General features: G+C 28.3%; 3 protein-coding genes across 3 annotated transcripts; 1 reads left to right on the top strand and 2 right to left on the bottom strand.

The window, feature by feature from the left end:
* Nucleotides 1-2,546: 2,546 nt before the first annotated feature.
* Nucleotides 2,547-4,763, top strand: LOC133320767 (uncharacterized). Its single transcript, XM_061529357.1, has 6 exons — nucleotides 2,547-2,651; nucleotides 3,160-3,294; nucleotides 3,338-3,424; nucleotides 3,600-3,791; nucleotides 3,992-4,180; nucleotides 4,665-4,763. The coding sequence occupies exons 1-6, from the start codon at nucleotides 2,547-2,549 to the stop codon at nucleotides 4,761-4,763; spliced, it is 807 nt and encodes a 268-aa protein (XP_061385341.1).
* Nucleotides 4,764-5,465: 702 nt separating this feature from the next.
* Nucleotides 5,466-10,480, bottom strand: LOC133320768 (DNA replication licensing factor MCM6-like). The gene is made up of 10 exons (XM_061529358.1): nucleotides 10,432-10,480; nucleotides 9,526-9,598; nucleotides 8,780-9,065; nucleotides 8,300-8,452; nucleotides 8,171-8,262; nucleotides 7,933-8,138; nucleotides 7,340-7,715; nucleotides 6,452-6,804; nucleotides 5,916-6,175; nucleotides 5,466-5,708 (listed from the first exon to the last, which is right to left on the bottom strand). Exons 1-10 carry the CDS (start codon nucleotides 10,478-10,480, stop codon nucleotides 5,466-5,468), a joined length of 2,091 nt encoding a protein of 696 aa, XP_061385342.1.
* A 144-nt stretch (nucleotides 10,481-10,624) lies between these two features.
* On the bottom strand, nucleotides 10,625-13,375 carry LOC133320769 (trans-feruloyl-CoA synthase FCS1-like). Its single transcript, XM_061529359.1, has one exon. It carries the CDS (start codon nucleotides 13,373-13,375, stop codon nucleotides 10,625-10,627), a length of 2,751 nt encoding a protein of 916 aa, XP_061385343.1.
* Between the last annotated feature and the right edge of the window lie 5,345 nt (nucleotides 13,376-18,720).

Here is an 18,720-nt window from a genome sequence, read left to right on the forward strand (position 1 = left end):
TGTTTTCATTTGTATTCACAGTTGTATTGTTAGCTGTCGATTTTTGGTATGTAAAAAATATATCAGGAAGGTATGAACATAAATTAATATATTCAAAAATTAATATAAGGTTACTAGTTTATATGAGATGGTGGAATATGGTAAAAAAAGATGGGTCGAATGAATGGTATTATGAAAGTTTTAAGGTAGCTTGAAATTTTTGCAATGTTTGTTAAGGATCAAGATAATTTAAATATAACAGATAAAGCGATTTTCTGGTCTGCGTTATATTTGTACACTTTAACGTGGATTGTCTTTTTCATACTTTATATTGTAAAATTCAAGTTAGAATGGGTGTTATTAGCTCTTATTGGAATATTAATATCTGGGTCAAACGTTGTAGGTTACCATAAATGCTATAGAGGTAATTAATTAATGAGTTATATATCGCACGAACTTAAGCTTTTTGTCATATACGCATTTAATAAGTATACAATCATAATTTAAATTATTCTACATTTAAACATATGAATTCGTTATATCTACAATTTTATTGATATATTAAACTTTATATTACCCAGTCTCACTCTATTGTGCATTTATCTACTATTTATCTCTAAACATTTGATGAGTTCCTACTAAGAAAATTTGAAAAGTGTACATGTCTCTAAAATTAAGTGGCTAATACATTACGACCATTATTATTTATAAGTTACAGTATTGGAGTGTATAAATATGTAAATTAATTATTGATTTTATTAATTTTTTCTATTTAATGAAAATTGGATGTAATAACTCGAACATACAAAATAATTTTTATCATATATACTGATAGATTGTTCTACATAATTTAAGCTGTATCAAACCGTTTTATGATAATTAATTGAATTATTAATATCACATATTGTAACTTTACCACGTATATTATTTTTGATTACTTACAGAATCCCAAGGAACCGAAAAAAAATGGTTTCCAACCCGTCTTATAAAATCAGTTGTAAATAACGTTATTTCAGACAAATTTTGATACAAAAAAATTTTTATTGAGAATTTACACATATTACGTTTGAGTCAATAGATCTAAAACTATTATTAATCAATTAATTTTATTTAAATTTATGTAAAATCACATTGGTTTTTCTGATTCGACTGAATATGGAACCTAATGAGCTAGATACCAAAGTTGTAGATAAAATTAGTGAAAAGCAAGGTATAATTCATTTGATACACTGCATGATATTCTTCAAATAATAATTTAAGTTTCAATCATTTTATATTGCATACTTTTTGTAAAAAAGAAAAGAAACCATATTGAAATAAATCAAAAATAAAATTGTGAATAATGTTAATTATAATTTTTTCGGGATTTTTCGAAATGAATTATAGTGGTTAATGATTAATTTTAGTACTATTTCATTTTTTTGAATAATTTCCTGTAAAAAACTAATATTTATCGTTAGCAAATTTATCCTTTATGTATAGATTGCTTAAATAAAATAATAATATTAATAGTAGTAGTATTTATAATAAAAAAAAAATAATATATTTATTAGTTTTAGTGATTTATATTGCCAATATTTTTTGTTTTTTAAATTGGTACTAATAATACCGAGATTACAGTTTATATTCTTATAAGAAAAATATTATATTAAATATATTTTGTACTCAATTATGCCTTATAAATAGATTCCTCGGATGAAGATGACTTCGGCCCTGTTCCTATCGCAAAGAAGAAAAGAGGTTTTTCACTCACGATATCTATACTATTCAGTGTTATTAAATGAGTCGATATATTTAGAGAATCTTCCTTCAGCCAGCTTATATGAGAAAAGTCATAAGCACTTAGATACTGTTATATTCGGTAATTTGAACTTTCAAACGACATATTTTAGCTGTATCTAGCAATACTTTGCAATGCGTTATAACAGCTTCAATTAACGGTGATATCAAACTTTGGAAAAAAAGCTCTCCTTTGACGTTTATAAAAAAATACGCTGCTGCTTCAGGTTCTTTTTACAAAAACAAACATATATATGTACATATATATATATATATATATATATATATATATATATATATATATATATATATATATATATATATATATAGCAAATACGTAGAACTGTCATAGATACTTAATGTATATGCGTGTGGTCATAAATGCGTATCAACCATATTACGTCAACTGATTACTTTAATTTTGTTATGTAGATATAAACCTAATAAATATTTGTATTTCATGGGATGAATTGAATGTTGGAATTCTTGGACATGCTATTAAATCTAAGCCTGAACAAAGATATTTTTTTCACATATTTGATGTTCTCACATTTGGTACAAATGATAATATAATTTTTAGCGACAAGATTTTATTGAAATTAAATTATAATTATTTCCAAATAGATATTATCTTGACAATGTATCTGATTGACGAGCCATTGGCCTGTGAATTTGTGCATAACCCAAATTCTGCTGATCCTCTAGTTGCTATGTAAATTATTTTTCAATTAATTTTCCTTAGTTCTTTTAAAAAAAAAAGTGAAATTTCTATATACACGACAAATCAAATGGGTGGGAAACTTCTTAAACAGATCACTACATTACACGAAAAACCAATTACTGCTTTAAAATATAATGGAGTTCTTGATTTAGTTGTATCTGTTGATGATACAGTAAGTATATCCATATATATATACATATATATACACATACATACATATATATACATATATATACATATACATATATATATATACATATATATACATATATATACATATATATACATATATTTACATATATATACATATATATATATATATATATATATATATATATATATATATTTATACATATAAATACATATACAGTGACGTATTTATGTGACGGTTCATTTAAGCTTGATTATAGAACCGAATGTATTATGATTATAGGATAAAAATTAATTTGTTTGTACTGTCTTAGATGATACTGATTTATTATGTTAAAAATAGTAATTTAATATTTTATAATAAAAAAAAATGCATATTATTGATTTAACAGGGAGCTATTGAACTTTGGAATCCTACCACTTTAAATTTCCCAAAAATTAGCTTATATAATTTCGAAATAGATATGAAGAGCAGCTCAGATTTTTACGAATTACAAAAAGTAACTATATTCATATCGTTCATGATTTAGAAAAAAACTAATGCTATTTCTTTCTCATTTTCTCCCAATGGAAAGTTATTAGCATTTTTGTGTTCTGACGGAATAGTGAGAGTGTTTCGTATGCTTGATGGAAAAATGATTCGTTCCTATGATGAATCTTTGGAAGTAAATAAAACAATAATAATCATTACCAATATTACTATTATAGATGTATTCCACTGCTCAAAATGACCCAAAAATGGAACAACTACATCTCAATAAATTCGATTTTGGAAGACGCTACGCTTTAGAAAAGGTTTGTTCAGTACATAAACATATAAAACATAAAAGTGCGAATTACACGTAACTGTTCATTTAAGTATAAACCATATACTTCAAATGGCTCATAAATAGGCTGATTTTATTATAAAATAAATTTGGCACAAATACGAATTAAATGCACTTTGTTTTTATTTTTACCATTCTCTTAGGAACTGGAAAAATCTAATTTCCGCAAACATCAAAGCTTAGTTTTTGACGAATCAGGAAACATTCTAATGATTCCAACCTTGATTGGAATCAAAGTTATCAATATAGTTACAAATAAGCTTTTCCGAATTATCGGAAAGTCAGAATCTGAGCGTCCTTTATATTTGGCTTTATTACAAGGAAAAGTTGAAAAGGTATCATGTAACATTTTATAACAAGTAATTTAGAAAAGAATTATTGGTTCCGTGTTCTCTGAAGAGGGTTTCAAGCAAAGAAAGGAAAATTTATTTGAGCGGAATCCAATATTAGTTGTAACAGCTTATAAAAAACCAAGGTAAGTTTTACTTTTGTTTTGTTATTTGCTTATAGACTATATTGTTATACAAAAAAAGAGCCAGATATGACTGGTGACATTTCGAGGGATATTATAGATGAGATGCCTACAAAAGAAGAGCTTCAAAAAGCTGCACTCACTATTTCAAAAGACGTCAAGAGTCTTTCTGAAAAACCAAATAAACTTACTCTATATACAAATGTTGGAGACATAGTTATTAAGCTCTTTCCTGAAGCTTCTCCAAAAGCTGTGGGAGCGTTAATCAAAATGGCCAAAACCTATCAGTTTCAAAACTATACATTTTATCGTGTTATTAAAAATTTTATGATCCAAGCGGGTAAAAAGAATTATCATATCATTTTATTCTATAGGAATTGATGAAAAGTTTGAAGTTGATGACTATGACTCATGGTTAAAAAAATCAGAATCTAGTACATTGAAGTTTGATAGACCATTCACAGTATCACTTACTGGGTCTGTATCTGAACATGGCAAATTTCAGTTTTTCATTACAACGGTACTAATCAAAATATAGCAAAACATAGTTTGTGCATATATAAAAATTAAACATAGTTTGTATACAAAACGTATAGATGTATATTATAAAATATATTATTATTATTATTATTATTATTATTATATAAAAAATATATTGATTAATATATATAAATATATACATATATATATATATATATAAAATAATTATATAAAAATTATTTTTCACTAAAATCAGATACCAGCCGAACATCTTAACGGCGAATACCCAATAGTAGGAAGAGTTATTCATGGAGCGGATGTTGTTTCATATATAGAAAACGTAAATATAGCTTAAGCACTAATAAATTATTTTAGAGACCAGTAAATGATGATGATAAACCTATGGATACTATTTCAATATATTCTACTAAACTATCTACATTATAATCAGTAGCAGAACTGTAATTGATTTATCGTCATCGTACACCCAAAGGTGACATAAGACGGTTGATCCAATTGTTTTCATCATTAAAATATATAAATAACACAATATCAGATGGTGATGCATGTATATAGCTTTCAACATTATATTTCAGCTATAATTTGTATGAATACATTCATCATAGAAAGTTTATGTAAGAACAAGGATGTAACGGCATCAACCAATGTGAAACTTATAAATACAGTTTTACATAACGAATTCAACCACTTTTTTTTATAGGCCGCCTAGAACGGGGAGAAAACCAAATATAACACATTAACTCCCAGCTGAGGTGCCAACTTTTTTCTATTTTATTCTAATTGCTTTGTCCAAAAGTTGATTGAACAAAAATATTTAAACTATTAGTATATTATACCAATAAGAAAATTACGGATCATAATTATAAATGGAATGTTGACTAGTTATACGAATGTTGGGAGATAAGAATTGTCCCAATAGTAAAATTTAAATAATATTCTTATAAAAAATAATGAAACTCACAAACAGAAATTATTAACTAGCTATCGCTGAGATTTTATGAATAATTGGAAATAATTAGCAGAAAAGAAATTAGCTTTATTGCTGTGTCCATCCATACATGTAATCTATAAATGCTTCATCATCTATAGTCCATGATGGATTGGTTTCTGTGTTAGTAGCTTGTTCTGTGAAAAAATCGGTAGGCAGATTTGCGTGTGCGGCAGGAGCTTGATTAGGAATGAAATCTGCTGCTAAATTTGGATGCAATCTTAGCGTTGGGACACATTGTACAATACTAGTGTCACCTTCAATTGGAACGTTCATATCCCGCATTTCTTCCTATAAATATATATACAAATATATGTAAACTCAATTCACAAAAATCATAGTTAATATTGTCTATGAAATATTTTCATGTACAGTAATTTGATATTTTTTTAGTATAATTTATTAATAATAGAGAGGTTCAAGTCACTAGTTATAATTAATTTCTTTCAATCAAATTATATTTCAATTACTGATTATATTTTTGCTAAATTAACTTACAATTAACGTGAAATCTCTATTGACCATTCGAGATATTATTTTACTAAGCTTGCGATACATCTGTTCAGTCTCATGTTCAGATTCTCCAATTGATTCGTCTGCAACATTTTCTATATACCAAGCGATTAAGTCGTCTTTGGCAATAATTGCTTCTGTTGGTTTCTCTTTATCAGTCATAAATTCAATTTCAATAGCTCTTAGATGATCAATTATGAAATTTGAGATACGCTCGTACTCCTCCCCGTTGATTGTTATGACATCTGTACAATATTAAATATAAATATAAATTATACTCGCAGTAGATGATAATTTTTTTTTTTTTAATCTTTTTTTTTTTTTTTTCACTAATTTTAATGAGAATAAGTAATCGTTACAATGCAGTTAAATGCATAATACATATTATAGAGATTATTAATATTATATTACATAAAGTAAGCGTTGTAAAAGTTATTTGAATAAATAATGCAAAATATAATTTATAATTATATTATTAACTATATAAATACATTAATATTGAATCATGCAAACATATTTACTTTTCTTGGAATCTTCTTCTTGATGAGTTTTATCTTTATTCGAGGCGTTATTGTCATCATCCATGTTGTCGTCTGAATCATCATCGTCGTCTAGTATGATTTCATTTTTTTGAAGGTTCAAAAATGAAGATTGCATCAAATTTCTGGCTTCTTTGACATGTACAGGCAAAACTCGATTGCTAAATTTTAATTTTGCAATTGCTTCTGATAATCTTAAAAGCGACTCAAGTTGCCGTACAGTTACGTATGCGTTTTTACGAGAATATGTGCTATCACTTCTCATAGAAACATAGGTATCAACTAATATGTTACGAGAACTCACGTCCACAGCGGGATGACAAGATCTTGCAACTCTGTAAAATTCGATAATTGATTGCGATTTATAACATTCAATTTTCTTTTTCCAGTAAATGTATAAAATATATAAGTGCGTAATTTGCATATATATATATCAATATATCAATATATCAATATATCAATATATCAATATATCAATATATCAATATATCAATATATCAATATATCAATATATCAATATATCAATATATCAATATATCAATATATCAATATATCAATATATCAATATATCAATATATCAATATATCAATATATCAATATATCAATATATCAATATATCAATATATCAATATATCATATATCAATATATCAATATATCAATATATCAATATATCAATATATCAATATATCAATATATCAATATATCAATATATCAATATATCAATATACCAATATATCAATATTTCAATATATCAATATATCAATATATCAATATATCATTATATCAATATATCCATATATATGTATATGTATATATATATATATATATATATATATATTCTAGAGTTATATAACAGTATTTTAAATTACGCTAAGTATTTTCGAAGCAACGGAGAGGTCAATAATGCAGTTTCCTCTTGAAGAACGTTGCTTTTATCCAGTTGCATATGCAAATTTACAATATGACGTGCAATCAATGCATCACGATCTGTTGTATCTACTAGTGTGAAAAAAAGGTCAAAACGGGATATAATTGGCTGACTTAAACGAATATTTTGTCGAAATGTTTTTGTTAGATCGTATCTACCATATCGGGGGTTACAAGCAGCTAGGATAGATGCACGAGCGTTTAATGTAGCTTGGATTCCAGCTTTACAAATTGAGATTGTTTTTTGCTCCATTGCTTCATGAATAGCAACCATATCTTTATTATCTATTTTGTCAAACTCGTCAATACAACAAATTCCTAAATATTCACAGTATTAGCAACAACATAAAGAACAATTAAGGCTATAAATGTACATTTATGAACAAAACTTAATTAATATAAGTTTTCATGTATCAATTGTGAACATATGTATTGAATTATATATAAGTTTCATATGTTTTGCTTTTATGTATAAGTTTGATGAAGTTTTTATTATTCATACAAATTATTTTAAATAAAATATAGACATATTTACCCTGATCAGCAAGCATTAAAGCTCCAGCTTCAATAACGCTGTCCCCTTGATCTGGATCTTTATGTACAGACACTGTTAATCCAGCAGCTGTCGACGTAAATCCAGCAGCATAAACAGCACGTCCTGTTGCAAATTGGTGAACGTATTTCAATAATTGGGATTTAGCAGTTCCTGGATCTCCAATAATACATATATTTATGTCTCCTCTAAATTTAATAAAAAAGGTAATTTATGGTACCTTAGTTTTAAATTGTCTTTTCCAGTGCTTTTTTCTACACCTCCAACCAACATTAGTAAAATTCCTTTTTTCACATTTTCGCACCCAAAAATCTTGAACATTTTTTATAATAAATTTAGAAAATATTACTTCTGGAGCTACAGAAGAAGCTAGTTTATTTAACGTGTCAGTTGAGTTAGCTATTTTGAAAAATAACTCTTGAGTTTCCAATGGCAATCCTAAGGAATTCATAGTCAGTTCAACAGAGGCAAGGTGCTGAGCTATTGCATATTCTTCTTCTTCCTAAAAAGGTTGTTTACGTATATATATAGATTACGATTTCATTAGCGTTAAATGTTTTCTCGTTTGCATCCAAACCAGATTTAATGGTTCTCACGTCCAAAGCAAAAAAAACCAATTTATACGTAAGACTACGAACACCTTTAAACCAATGGAAAAAATATATTATAAAAAGCAGTGGTCAAATAAATTTGTTAATAACATATCATATATATATATATATATATATTAATTATTCTGATTAAGTTCTATATTTGATGTCTATTTTGACGGGTATAAGGCGTGATTGACATATAAATAATTAACTAGGTATACTAAACATTCACAAACATCAAATGGCTGTTTTGACATAAATTTACCTAAAGAACGTAATCCTGTTATTCCTGTATTAGATTGCCCTTGATCAGTTCTTTCATTCTTCAACTTAGTTCTTATTAAATCTTTGGTTAACTCTCTGGGCTTCATTAATGATGAAACATCTGGTATGGCTGTTAAACACCCAGATAAAACTATTTTGTCTCCAGGTTTACATTTGTCCGTCAAGTTTTTGGTTAATATGACGTCTATACTCCTTGGAACAGAGCCAGCTGGAATTTCAGCACTATTTTCTTGTAATCTAGTATACATTTTTATTAGCTGAAATTTTGATTATATTCAAATAAGTACAGTTATATCTTAATACACATTCAGTGTATAACACAACTTTACATAATGTAATAACATTATATACATAAATTATAACACACATGTTACTAAGTATAATTCATAATCAAATGTGTTAATATAATTTATAATTAAATTTAATTATCATTATAATTAAATCAAAATGAACTTTGTCTATTTATTGGGTAATTTTGTTAATTATTTGAAGTATAAATTGAACTGCAAAGTTACTTTAACTTTTGCCAATCAGCAAATTTACATTCTTCGTTTTTAAGCCTCCAAAATGCGCGATTGTGGCAATCCGGGTTGACACAAATAGTAGGAGTAGTATACTTAAATTGTTGCTGCACATTTTCAATCAAGGATTGACATAAATCGCATTCAAAGTTAGCAAACTTTAATTCAGGACGTACATCAGATAACCTTGTTGCAGTTCCTCGAACATTAACAAGCTCACCAAGAAAATCTGTTCTAAATTGGCGAACTCTGCGTCAAAAATATTTTTAATTTGATATAACAATATAATTTATAAATGTTCCACACTATGTTGTACAAACGATAAAAGATATAATAACAAATATCTAATTAATTTCATTTATTGGTGATAGATATATATTTATATGTATCTATATATGTAAATATGTATGTATATTTATATATATATATATATATATATATATATATATATATTCTATATGCTTTAGCTTTTTCCAATTGAACCAGTAAACTTGATTTTATATCCAATTAAATGTATGAAAGAATTACGGCTTATATTACGTGTAAGAATGAGAGGATGTCGTAAAATTGACGTAATAATTGGTTTTCTCGTAAGTTGCCATATTTTGCAGAAATTCTGGTTCATCCATACCGATGAAGTCATTTGGTCGACTTTCTTCAAAATATTGTCGCAGAGTTTTTTTTACAAAATTATCGACTGTTTCGTCAATATGTACCCATAAACTATTATTACGATACACACAGTACTTTTTGGACGTACTTCATAAAGTTCTTTTGTATAAACGTAGCTAAAGCTAAACCTTCTGGCCAGTCATAAATATGTTGCAAATCAACTAAGATGTGTCGCAACCCAAAGCGAGTTATTTCTATTGCAAGTTTTTGGTAATAAGAAAATTCATCATTGGTTTGATTTTCTTCGTCTTATAAAAGTATTTACACATGCGATTGTTACCATTGAGTTTTTTGAACGTCTCTAAAAATTTAGCGAATTGATTTTTATATATAACATTCCATTGGTTGTTTACTGTCAGTAGTGAAATATCATGAAAGCCTGCGTAAGTTTTCAAAACCTAAAATAATACCTTCTTCTGCAAAATCTGAAGCACGAACATCGACAGCAGCTGCAGCCATGAATAACTAAATTAATTTGCACTGATTGAATTAATGGTTGTAACTAAACTTCATAATAATTTGAAAAAAAATTAGTTATATAAAATTAATTAAAAAAATAGTTGTGAGGCCTATTATGTAAAAATTTTGATATAATACTCAAAATTATTGAATAGATATTGCACAGGCATCAATAACTGATTTATCCAATTTTGTTAATTTTATATCGCAGTGTTTTTGATTTTTCAAACTTTCCATGGGTGGTGTGTTTATAGAAATCAAAGTTTGAATATTCATACGTTTAGCAACTTCAAAAGTTTTGGATAAAAGTGCATCCATAGTTGGTGATTCGTTATTTATTTTGTCCGCTTTATAAATTTCGAAAACAGCTGTAGGTGTTTTATAAGGTAACATAGTAATAACACTAACTGCAAGTAACCTATCTTCATGAACCATCAGTAGAGGTATTTGTTTGGAATAATTACTGTAGGCTAAGTGAGAAAGGTTAAGTGTTTTAAGCTTTGTATAGTCGTTAAAAGTAGCAGGGTATATTGCTACAGTTTTACGCTCAACTGTTTTTTCAAAAATGTACTGAATAGGATAAGAAGGTACAATGGCAGTTGGATAATTTTTAGTTTGTTCATCTCTAAGTACAATACGTGCATCTAATCCTATCAGCACATCTTTCCCTCCTTGCTGTAAAGCAATTAAAGGATTAATGTCTATTTCTTGCACATGAGTAGATAATGTTTGAACCATCAATGAAAATCGAAGTAACATTTCTATTACTTTATGAGGAGATATATTCAAAAATCTGGATTTTTTTTCTGCGCAAATGGCATTATATATTTTGGTTGATGTAATTTGATTAATTGTTACTATTGGGTCCAATGGTAATAATTCTAATGCACAGTCTTTAAAAACTTCTACCATAACTCCTCCAAATCCAAATAATATCATCGGTCCATACTGCAAATCTAACGAAGAACCGAGAATAAGCTCATATCCCGATTTTACATCTAAATATTGTTGAACTGTGACTCCTTGAAAACATTCGGATTTGCCCAATTTATCTAAATTTTGCTGTATTAAATTATATTTCTCTGTTAATTCTTCTTCTGTTTGTATGTTTATATGTACGCCTCCAACATCCGATTTATGAGATATTTGTTCTGAGTGTAATTTCAGTACAACTGGGTAACCAAGATGGGTTGCAGCTGTTTTCGCCTTATCTAAGCTGTGACAAAGTATTGTTGCACATACGGGTATATTGAAATATGAAAAAACTTTTTTAGATTCGCTTTCTGTAAGAACATTTCTTTGAGCAATTTTGCAATTTTCGATAATTTCTGTGCTCTTTTTTAAAGCTTCTTGTAGTTTTTGGTATGTTGGTATATTATATTCATGGTCACAAATGGTTTTCTGTATATACTCAATGTTATACCGTCCAGCTTTTTTAGACACAAGTTCATTGGGAGCCATATTTTCATCCATTGTGTCTCTGGGCATGTATAGGACTAAATTACGTTTATATTGATATAATTTGCCCAAGATTTGGCAAGCCAAATCTGGTGTATCAAAGCAAGGTACGTTGTGGCTATTCAATAATACACTTCCTTCGTGTACTTCAACACCACCCATCCATGCACAGACTATTGGCTTTTTGGACGTTTTAAACTCTAAAATAGATTTGGCTGTACCAGTGGAATCTGTGACGGATTGGGGTGATAAAATCACTAGTATAGAGTCCACAGAATCTGCTTCAGGACTATTTAGTATAGCTTCAAGTGTTTGGTAATATATTGAAGCAGATGCATCTCCTAGTATATCAACAGGATTAGAGTGGCTCCAAGCAGATGGTAAAAATGTACTTAATTCATCAATAATTACTTCAGGCATTTTATATATTTCTAAACCACTGATAACTGCAGAATCTGTTGCTAAAACTCCAGGGCCTCCAGCGTTAGTGATAATGCATATTTTAGAATCTCGAGGTAATGGTTGTTTGGATAAATAATTACCCATACCGATAAACTCTGCAATAGAATTTACTACAATAATGTTGCATCTTTTCATAGTGCATATAAACGATTCATGGCTACCAGCTAAAGAACCTGTATGAGACTCGGCTGCACTTTTAGCTTCAGATGTAATACCAGCTTTAATAACTACAATTGGTTTAACTTTAGTTATCTCTTTAGCTACTTCAATAAATTTTTCTGCATCACCAATGGACTCCATATATATAAGTATAGCTTTAGTATCTGGATCATGACCAAAATACTCAATTATATCTGGCCATGAAATATCACACATGGAACCTATGGAAATAAATGCCGAAAATCCAATTTTTTCTTTAAGTGACCAATCTAGAACACATGTGCACATTGCTCCTGATTGTGATATAAAAGCTATAGATCCTTTTAAGGCATCGGAAGCCGCAAATGTCGCGTTTAAATTGTTATTTGGACACATAATTCCTAAACAGTTTGGACCTATAATTCTCATAGAGTATTTTTTAGCTAATTCAACTACGCGATGCTCTCTTTCAGCTCCTTCATCGCCTAATTCTTTGAAACCTGCAGAAATAATTATCAAGAACTTGACTCCTGCTTCCCCACAGTCAGCTACAGCTTTTTCAACGTGGTAAGCTGGTATTACAATTACAGCTAAATCTACCGTAGAAGGACAGTTATTGATAGAAGAAAAGCAATCAAGACCACAACAAGTAGATCTCGAGATATTAACCGGATATATGTCAAATTTAGATTTTTCTTCTCCACGGCATCTTATAAGGTTTTCTAGTACTGTTTTACCGACAGAGCCCTCTCTTTCCGTAGCTCCAATAACTGCCACAGATGAAGGTTTAAAACAATGGTGCAATGAAAGCTCCTTTAAATCTGTTGCAAAATCCATTCTATATATAATTCAGTATTATAAATTTATTGAAAAATATTAAAAAAAAAGTTTGCAAAAAATGTATTATGACGATATCTTCATGACAATTACATGACTAATCCCTTGACGGTACGTCACCAAAAAGATCTTCAAGAAGACTATTTTGCGGCTCTAGATTTCTATTATATATATTTGTGAAAGAGAATTCATCAGAGTCGAATGCGTCCCAAAATACGCGATAATTTTCTTTGCATTTATCAACATCAAAAAAATCACAGTCCCACGTTGTAAATGTGAATAAAGCTGCTTCTAACCACATTAAATGAGCCTGACATAGTTTTAAATGTTATAATCTTACAATTTTGCACAATTTATTATTTTCCTTAATGTCAATGTAATATTCTGTTTCTACAAACAAATGATTTATGGTTATACTGGTTTATTGCTAATTTTATTATTGTAAAATATATTGAAAGAGCTTTTTTTTTTTTTTTTTTTTTTGTTTAAACAAATTAACGTCTTGTTTATGCACACAATTCATGTAAATTTACCTTTTCCCACAATCAAGTGAGTTGCGTCATTAAATTTATTAGACTGCTTAATCAAAGTTCCTCCCAATTTACTTATATTTCTGAAGAAAACTGTCTATCTTTTAAATAAATTACTTCCCAAGATCAGTGTGTGCAAAGTCAGGGATAGAAGATTCACGTATTCCTGTAGTTAAAATCTTAGCCCCATGTAATACATTGAATCTTATCGAGTCAGTTATATCCTAAAGAAATAGCAATATGAAGCTTTAATTTTAGGTTACAGAAAAAATACATATATACATCAAAATATATTACTTTAACGTTTGGAAGATTCAGCAAATTTTCCGGTGTCTCAGGAATAAAGTTTCCAAGCTATAAACTTCTGGTTTATGATGAGACACACTTGAGTAAAAAACTTGTTATGAACAGCTTTCAAAATGACGTATAAGAATGGTAACTGCTTGTCCGTGTCTTTTAAAACTTTGGGGGGTTTCCAACCTATAGTTGCATTTGAAAGAAGCCTAGCATTCATTTCATCAATGGTTTCGTTGTCAAGTTGAGTGTAATTCCATTTTTCATTTTCTGAATAATTTTTCTTGCTATTTTTTTCTTCAAGTAATTCGACCTCTTCGTCTAATTTCAGTTTTTTTACAGGGTTTTCTGATGTCTTATTTAGATTATTGTTGCAAGAAAGTTTCTTTGTGGATTGGGATGTTACAATTTTACAAGGAGATTTACATAATCTTATAACTAAAAAATGTTCAATAAATTTACGTAAATATAAATTATAAAAAAAAACATATTTACAAACATTTTGTTAATGCTTATATGTGCTTATTGTTATAATAATACACAATAAGATTAACTTAATTATGAACTATATATTTATTGTATCATATATGTATATATATATATATATATATATATATATGTATAAGTAAATAATCAAACTTACTTGAGGGACAAAAATTTAATAAAGCACAAGAGGCGGCTCTTATACGTGTATATGCTTCCGGATCAATTATACGAACAGGGACATGGGAATGGGAACCAGCGTCTAAATATAAGTTGATGATATCAATGGTTTACTTATAGCGGTTCTTCTACAATAAAGGAATAAAAAAGGATGCACCGATGGATCAGGCCACCAGTGATAAGCATGAACTTTCAACAAATTAGAGTCATTAGACCACACATTTTCAGAATCATCTACAATAGTAACCTGCAAATTTACAAAACTAAAAAAAAAACTGTATGCAAACATGTATATAGACATTTAAAAGATTTCATATAGTACCAGAATATTTTTGATGTAAATTAATCAATACTAATTATTATAATTATTGATAAAAGTATATATATTCTTTACAACTAATTTAACTGAACCTAATCTAAACATAAACATTTTTTTTTTTAATTTATGCTGGAATCAATTAATTTATTTACCAAATGGTGACGAATAAGATGACCAGGAAAAATTCGCTGAATAGACTTCAATCCTAATACTCCAAAATCTAATAAAGGTAAATCATCTCGGGTAAATATTCGATTTCCGAACCAAATTCTTTTTGGATCCAAAATTTGTAAACTCTACCAACATAAAAACTTTACGCCTACTTACAGAAAAAGCATGTACAGATGTACCAGCTGTAAATAAGTATAGCTCATATAATTCAGATATTTTTTTCAAAAAGGAAAGAACACCGGGTCTTAATTTGTAATAACATAAGTAATCTGACATTTATGAATATACATGCACAAATTACGTTTAAGGCACATGTCCCTAGGATCATTTTCGTCACAATAAGTTGAAAATAAAATTCTGCTTTCCCAATGCTGTATAGCCTGATCAACATCTGGATTACTGTGATTAAGATAGTGGGGATAGCTGAAGTCAAAAGCATAAAAAGGAGGAGAAAAAAAGTTTTCGGTTTTGGGATCTGTCTTGACGTATAAATCTTTTTCATTCAATGAACACATTTTAAATGACTCGTCAGAAATTAGCTGACCTACATCATTGGGAGGAGGAGATGGATAAGCATGGACTAGAGTGTTGTCTAGATCCAAAACCTACAATGTTAATGTTTATGACAGTAATATATATATATTGATTTTTTCCTGTAGGCAATAAACATACAAGAGGAAGCTTTTTTTTTTTTAAAAGAAACTCAATTTTTTGCAGCTCTAAGATTTCTACTGCCTATAAATAAAAAATTAAAAGATAATAAACATTACACTATGTGAAACAGAAAATTCTGAGTCGGAAGTAAGAAACCCTAGTTGAGCAGTATATGATTGCTGGTTGCAAGTTTCAAGTATAATTTGCCCACAGTCCGTACATAAGCCTTTTATAAGTGTGTTATGTTTACAATTTGTTTGGAGCTCGTTTATAACTTTTGATCTAATTATAAATGAATATATGAATATATATATATATATATTTAAATTTAGTTTAATTGCATAAAAACATTTCTGTAAAAAAATCATATTTTATGCTTGTAATTTCTATTTACTTTGTACATACAAAGTAAATAATTTATCATTTCTATATTTATAAGAGTTTTTATTTACGTTTCAGTGACATTTTCTATATCTAAAACTTGAGTTAAATTAGTGTTGTCCGAAAAAAGACTTTCAATGTAATTATCTTGCGATGGGTCTCTTTTTGTATCAGCGGAATCATTTACGGAATCTTCATGTGCATCAGTTTCTTTAACAATATTTTTTTCTAAGCTGGAAGTGCCAGAAGTCAAGTTAGCTTTATCGTTAACCAGCATCTATTCATAATAAGGTACAAAAAACTGTTTATTATATAAATTTAAAATAACTTCTTTAGAGTTCTACAAGTGTTATAAATTGCGATTTTTTAAATAAACATAAAACAAAAAAAAATGACCAGTGGGATTTATGCGCTTTGTGGAGGCAAGCAAAGTAAATTGCAGTATAAGTCCGTTGAATCTATAGCTGAAACTTTTACAGGGTCTATAGTCTGATGTACACTTTTTAAACGATCAAATATCTGTAATACGGAATAAGCTATTATTAATGAGGGATTTGTTTGATATTCTGTAATTAGTTTGAAAGGTTTGCTTGAACTTAAATCATTCGGTATTGTTAGGTAACTGAAGGTTTCTTGAATGGTTTTGTTTACTAATTGCTTGGAACGTTTGATATTTCTAGTATTAGATTGCTCAATTAAACTTGAAAATTTATTTAATAAAATATTAGCAATTTTTATTAATTGAACTGCAGTTGTTAATGACAAGTTTTCATTTTTATCTGCATTTCTTATAAATGCTATTGTATTTAGAGCCCAAGCAACGTATAAACATAACAAGTAATCAGAGCTTTTACACCATTCTGCGTGAATCCATACATTCTGCGTAATATATACACATAGATATATAATCTTGACTATATTATAGGTTGAATCAAAAAAGATAGAGTGGATGGAGGTAACTTCAATTTGCGTTATGTCATCAACTGTATCTTGTGCTATAAACTGAGATATAATATCATGAATGTCTCGATATAGTTCTTCATATGTTATCATTTTGAATAGATTAGGTTCAATCGAGTCTGATGCTATAAAAGAATATTGCGATAATTTCAGTAAAGCGGATAATTGACTTTGAATATAATTGGATATTTGAAATATTAAGTTTTGGAATTCTTTACTAGCTGTGGCCGTAAATAGAGTATGCACAAAAAAGCTTTGCGTTGTTTTAAATATCCCCGTATAGTTTACATTTGTTTTAGATAAACATCTTTCGTATAGATTACCATTTAAATGAGGAGTGCTTATTTCGTTATATTTTATAACATCATTAATTTGAGACTCTATCGTATTCTGTATAGCATCTGCATGTTTTTCCAAATATTCAATCAAAACTTCATCGATAATCTCTGTATTCCATTTAATAGAATACAAAAATGCATTTAAGTGATAGTACGCAGCCTAAAAAAACCTTTTAATAGATGCGTTATTTTTACCTGTAAATAATTTCTTGACGAAACAAAACCTTGACTGAGAACTTGGAAATAAAAGATGTTTGGGATATTTATTGTATAAATAACAAATAAAAAAGGCTTAATTGACTCCAACGATATTTTATTATTGCAAAAATTGAAAAAATGTTCTTCAACACATTTATATATTATTTTTATGCCATTGTACAACTGTATTTTTTTTAAGAATATTTCAGAAAGAATTATAACAATTTTCCACCACCATAAATTATATAGGTCTAATTGATTAAAAAGACAAGCGTCTAGATACTGCCTAGTATTTTCCATCCACTCAGCGGAACCAACGGAAGAATTTTCAAGAGATTGTCTAACTTTGTCATTTAGGATCTTAAATATAATCCATGGATTAGTAGCATCCGATATTGAGGAAGTATAGGCCCTTGGTTCAAATAAATTTGATAAACCATCACACGTTATCAAATTAGAATACAACCTAATAAATAACTTTTTATAATTTAGAACTTTAAACTTTATGAATATTTATTCATATATATTCAATTATGTATATATATATATAATCTATTGTTATTTAGTACTTTAAAAGATTAAACTGCGGACTTTCAATTTGCTTAGCCATATTTGTAGCATGTTTTCTATTGTAAAAAGATACTGGAAGGGGAGCACGAGAATCCTTTCGATTAAGAAGCTTTTCATAAGACTCTATGGCCTAAATAAATAGAGAAAATAGCATTTTTTTACACGTTGAATAACTTGAGATGTTCTGGGATGAACAGCTGGAAACTCAGAAACTGTATTTCTTGTAAGTAATGGACTTTCGTCAATAGATTTTTGCTTTTGTGATAA

Source organism: Danaus plexippus, unplaced genomic scaffold, assembly GCF_018135715.1.
Source record: "Danaus plexippus unplaced genomic scaffold, MEX_DaPlex mxdp_57, whole genome shotgun sequence".
In the NCBI taxonomy this organism is placed as follows: domain Eukaryota; kingdom Metazoa; phylum Arthropoda; class Insecta; order Lepidoptera; family Nymphalidae; genus Danaus; species Danaus plexippus.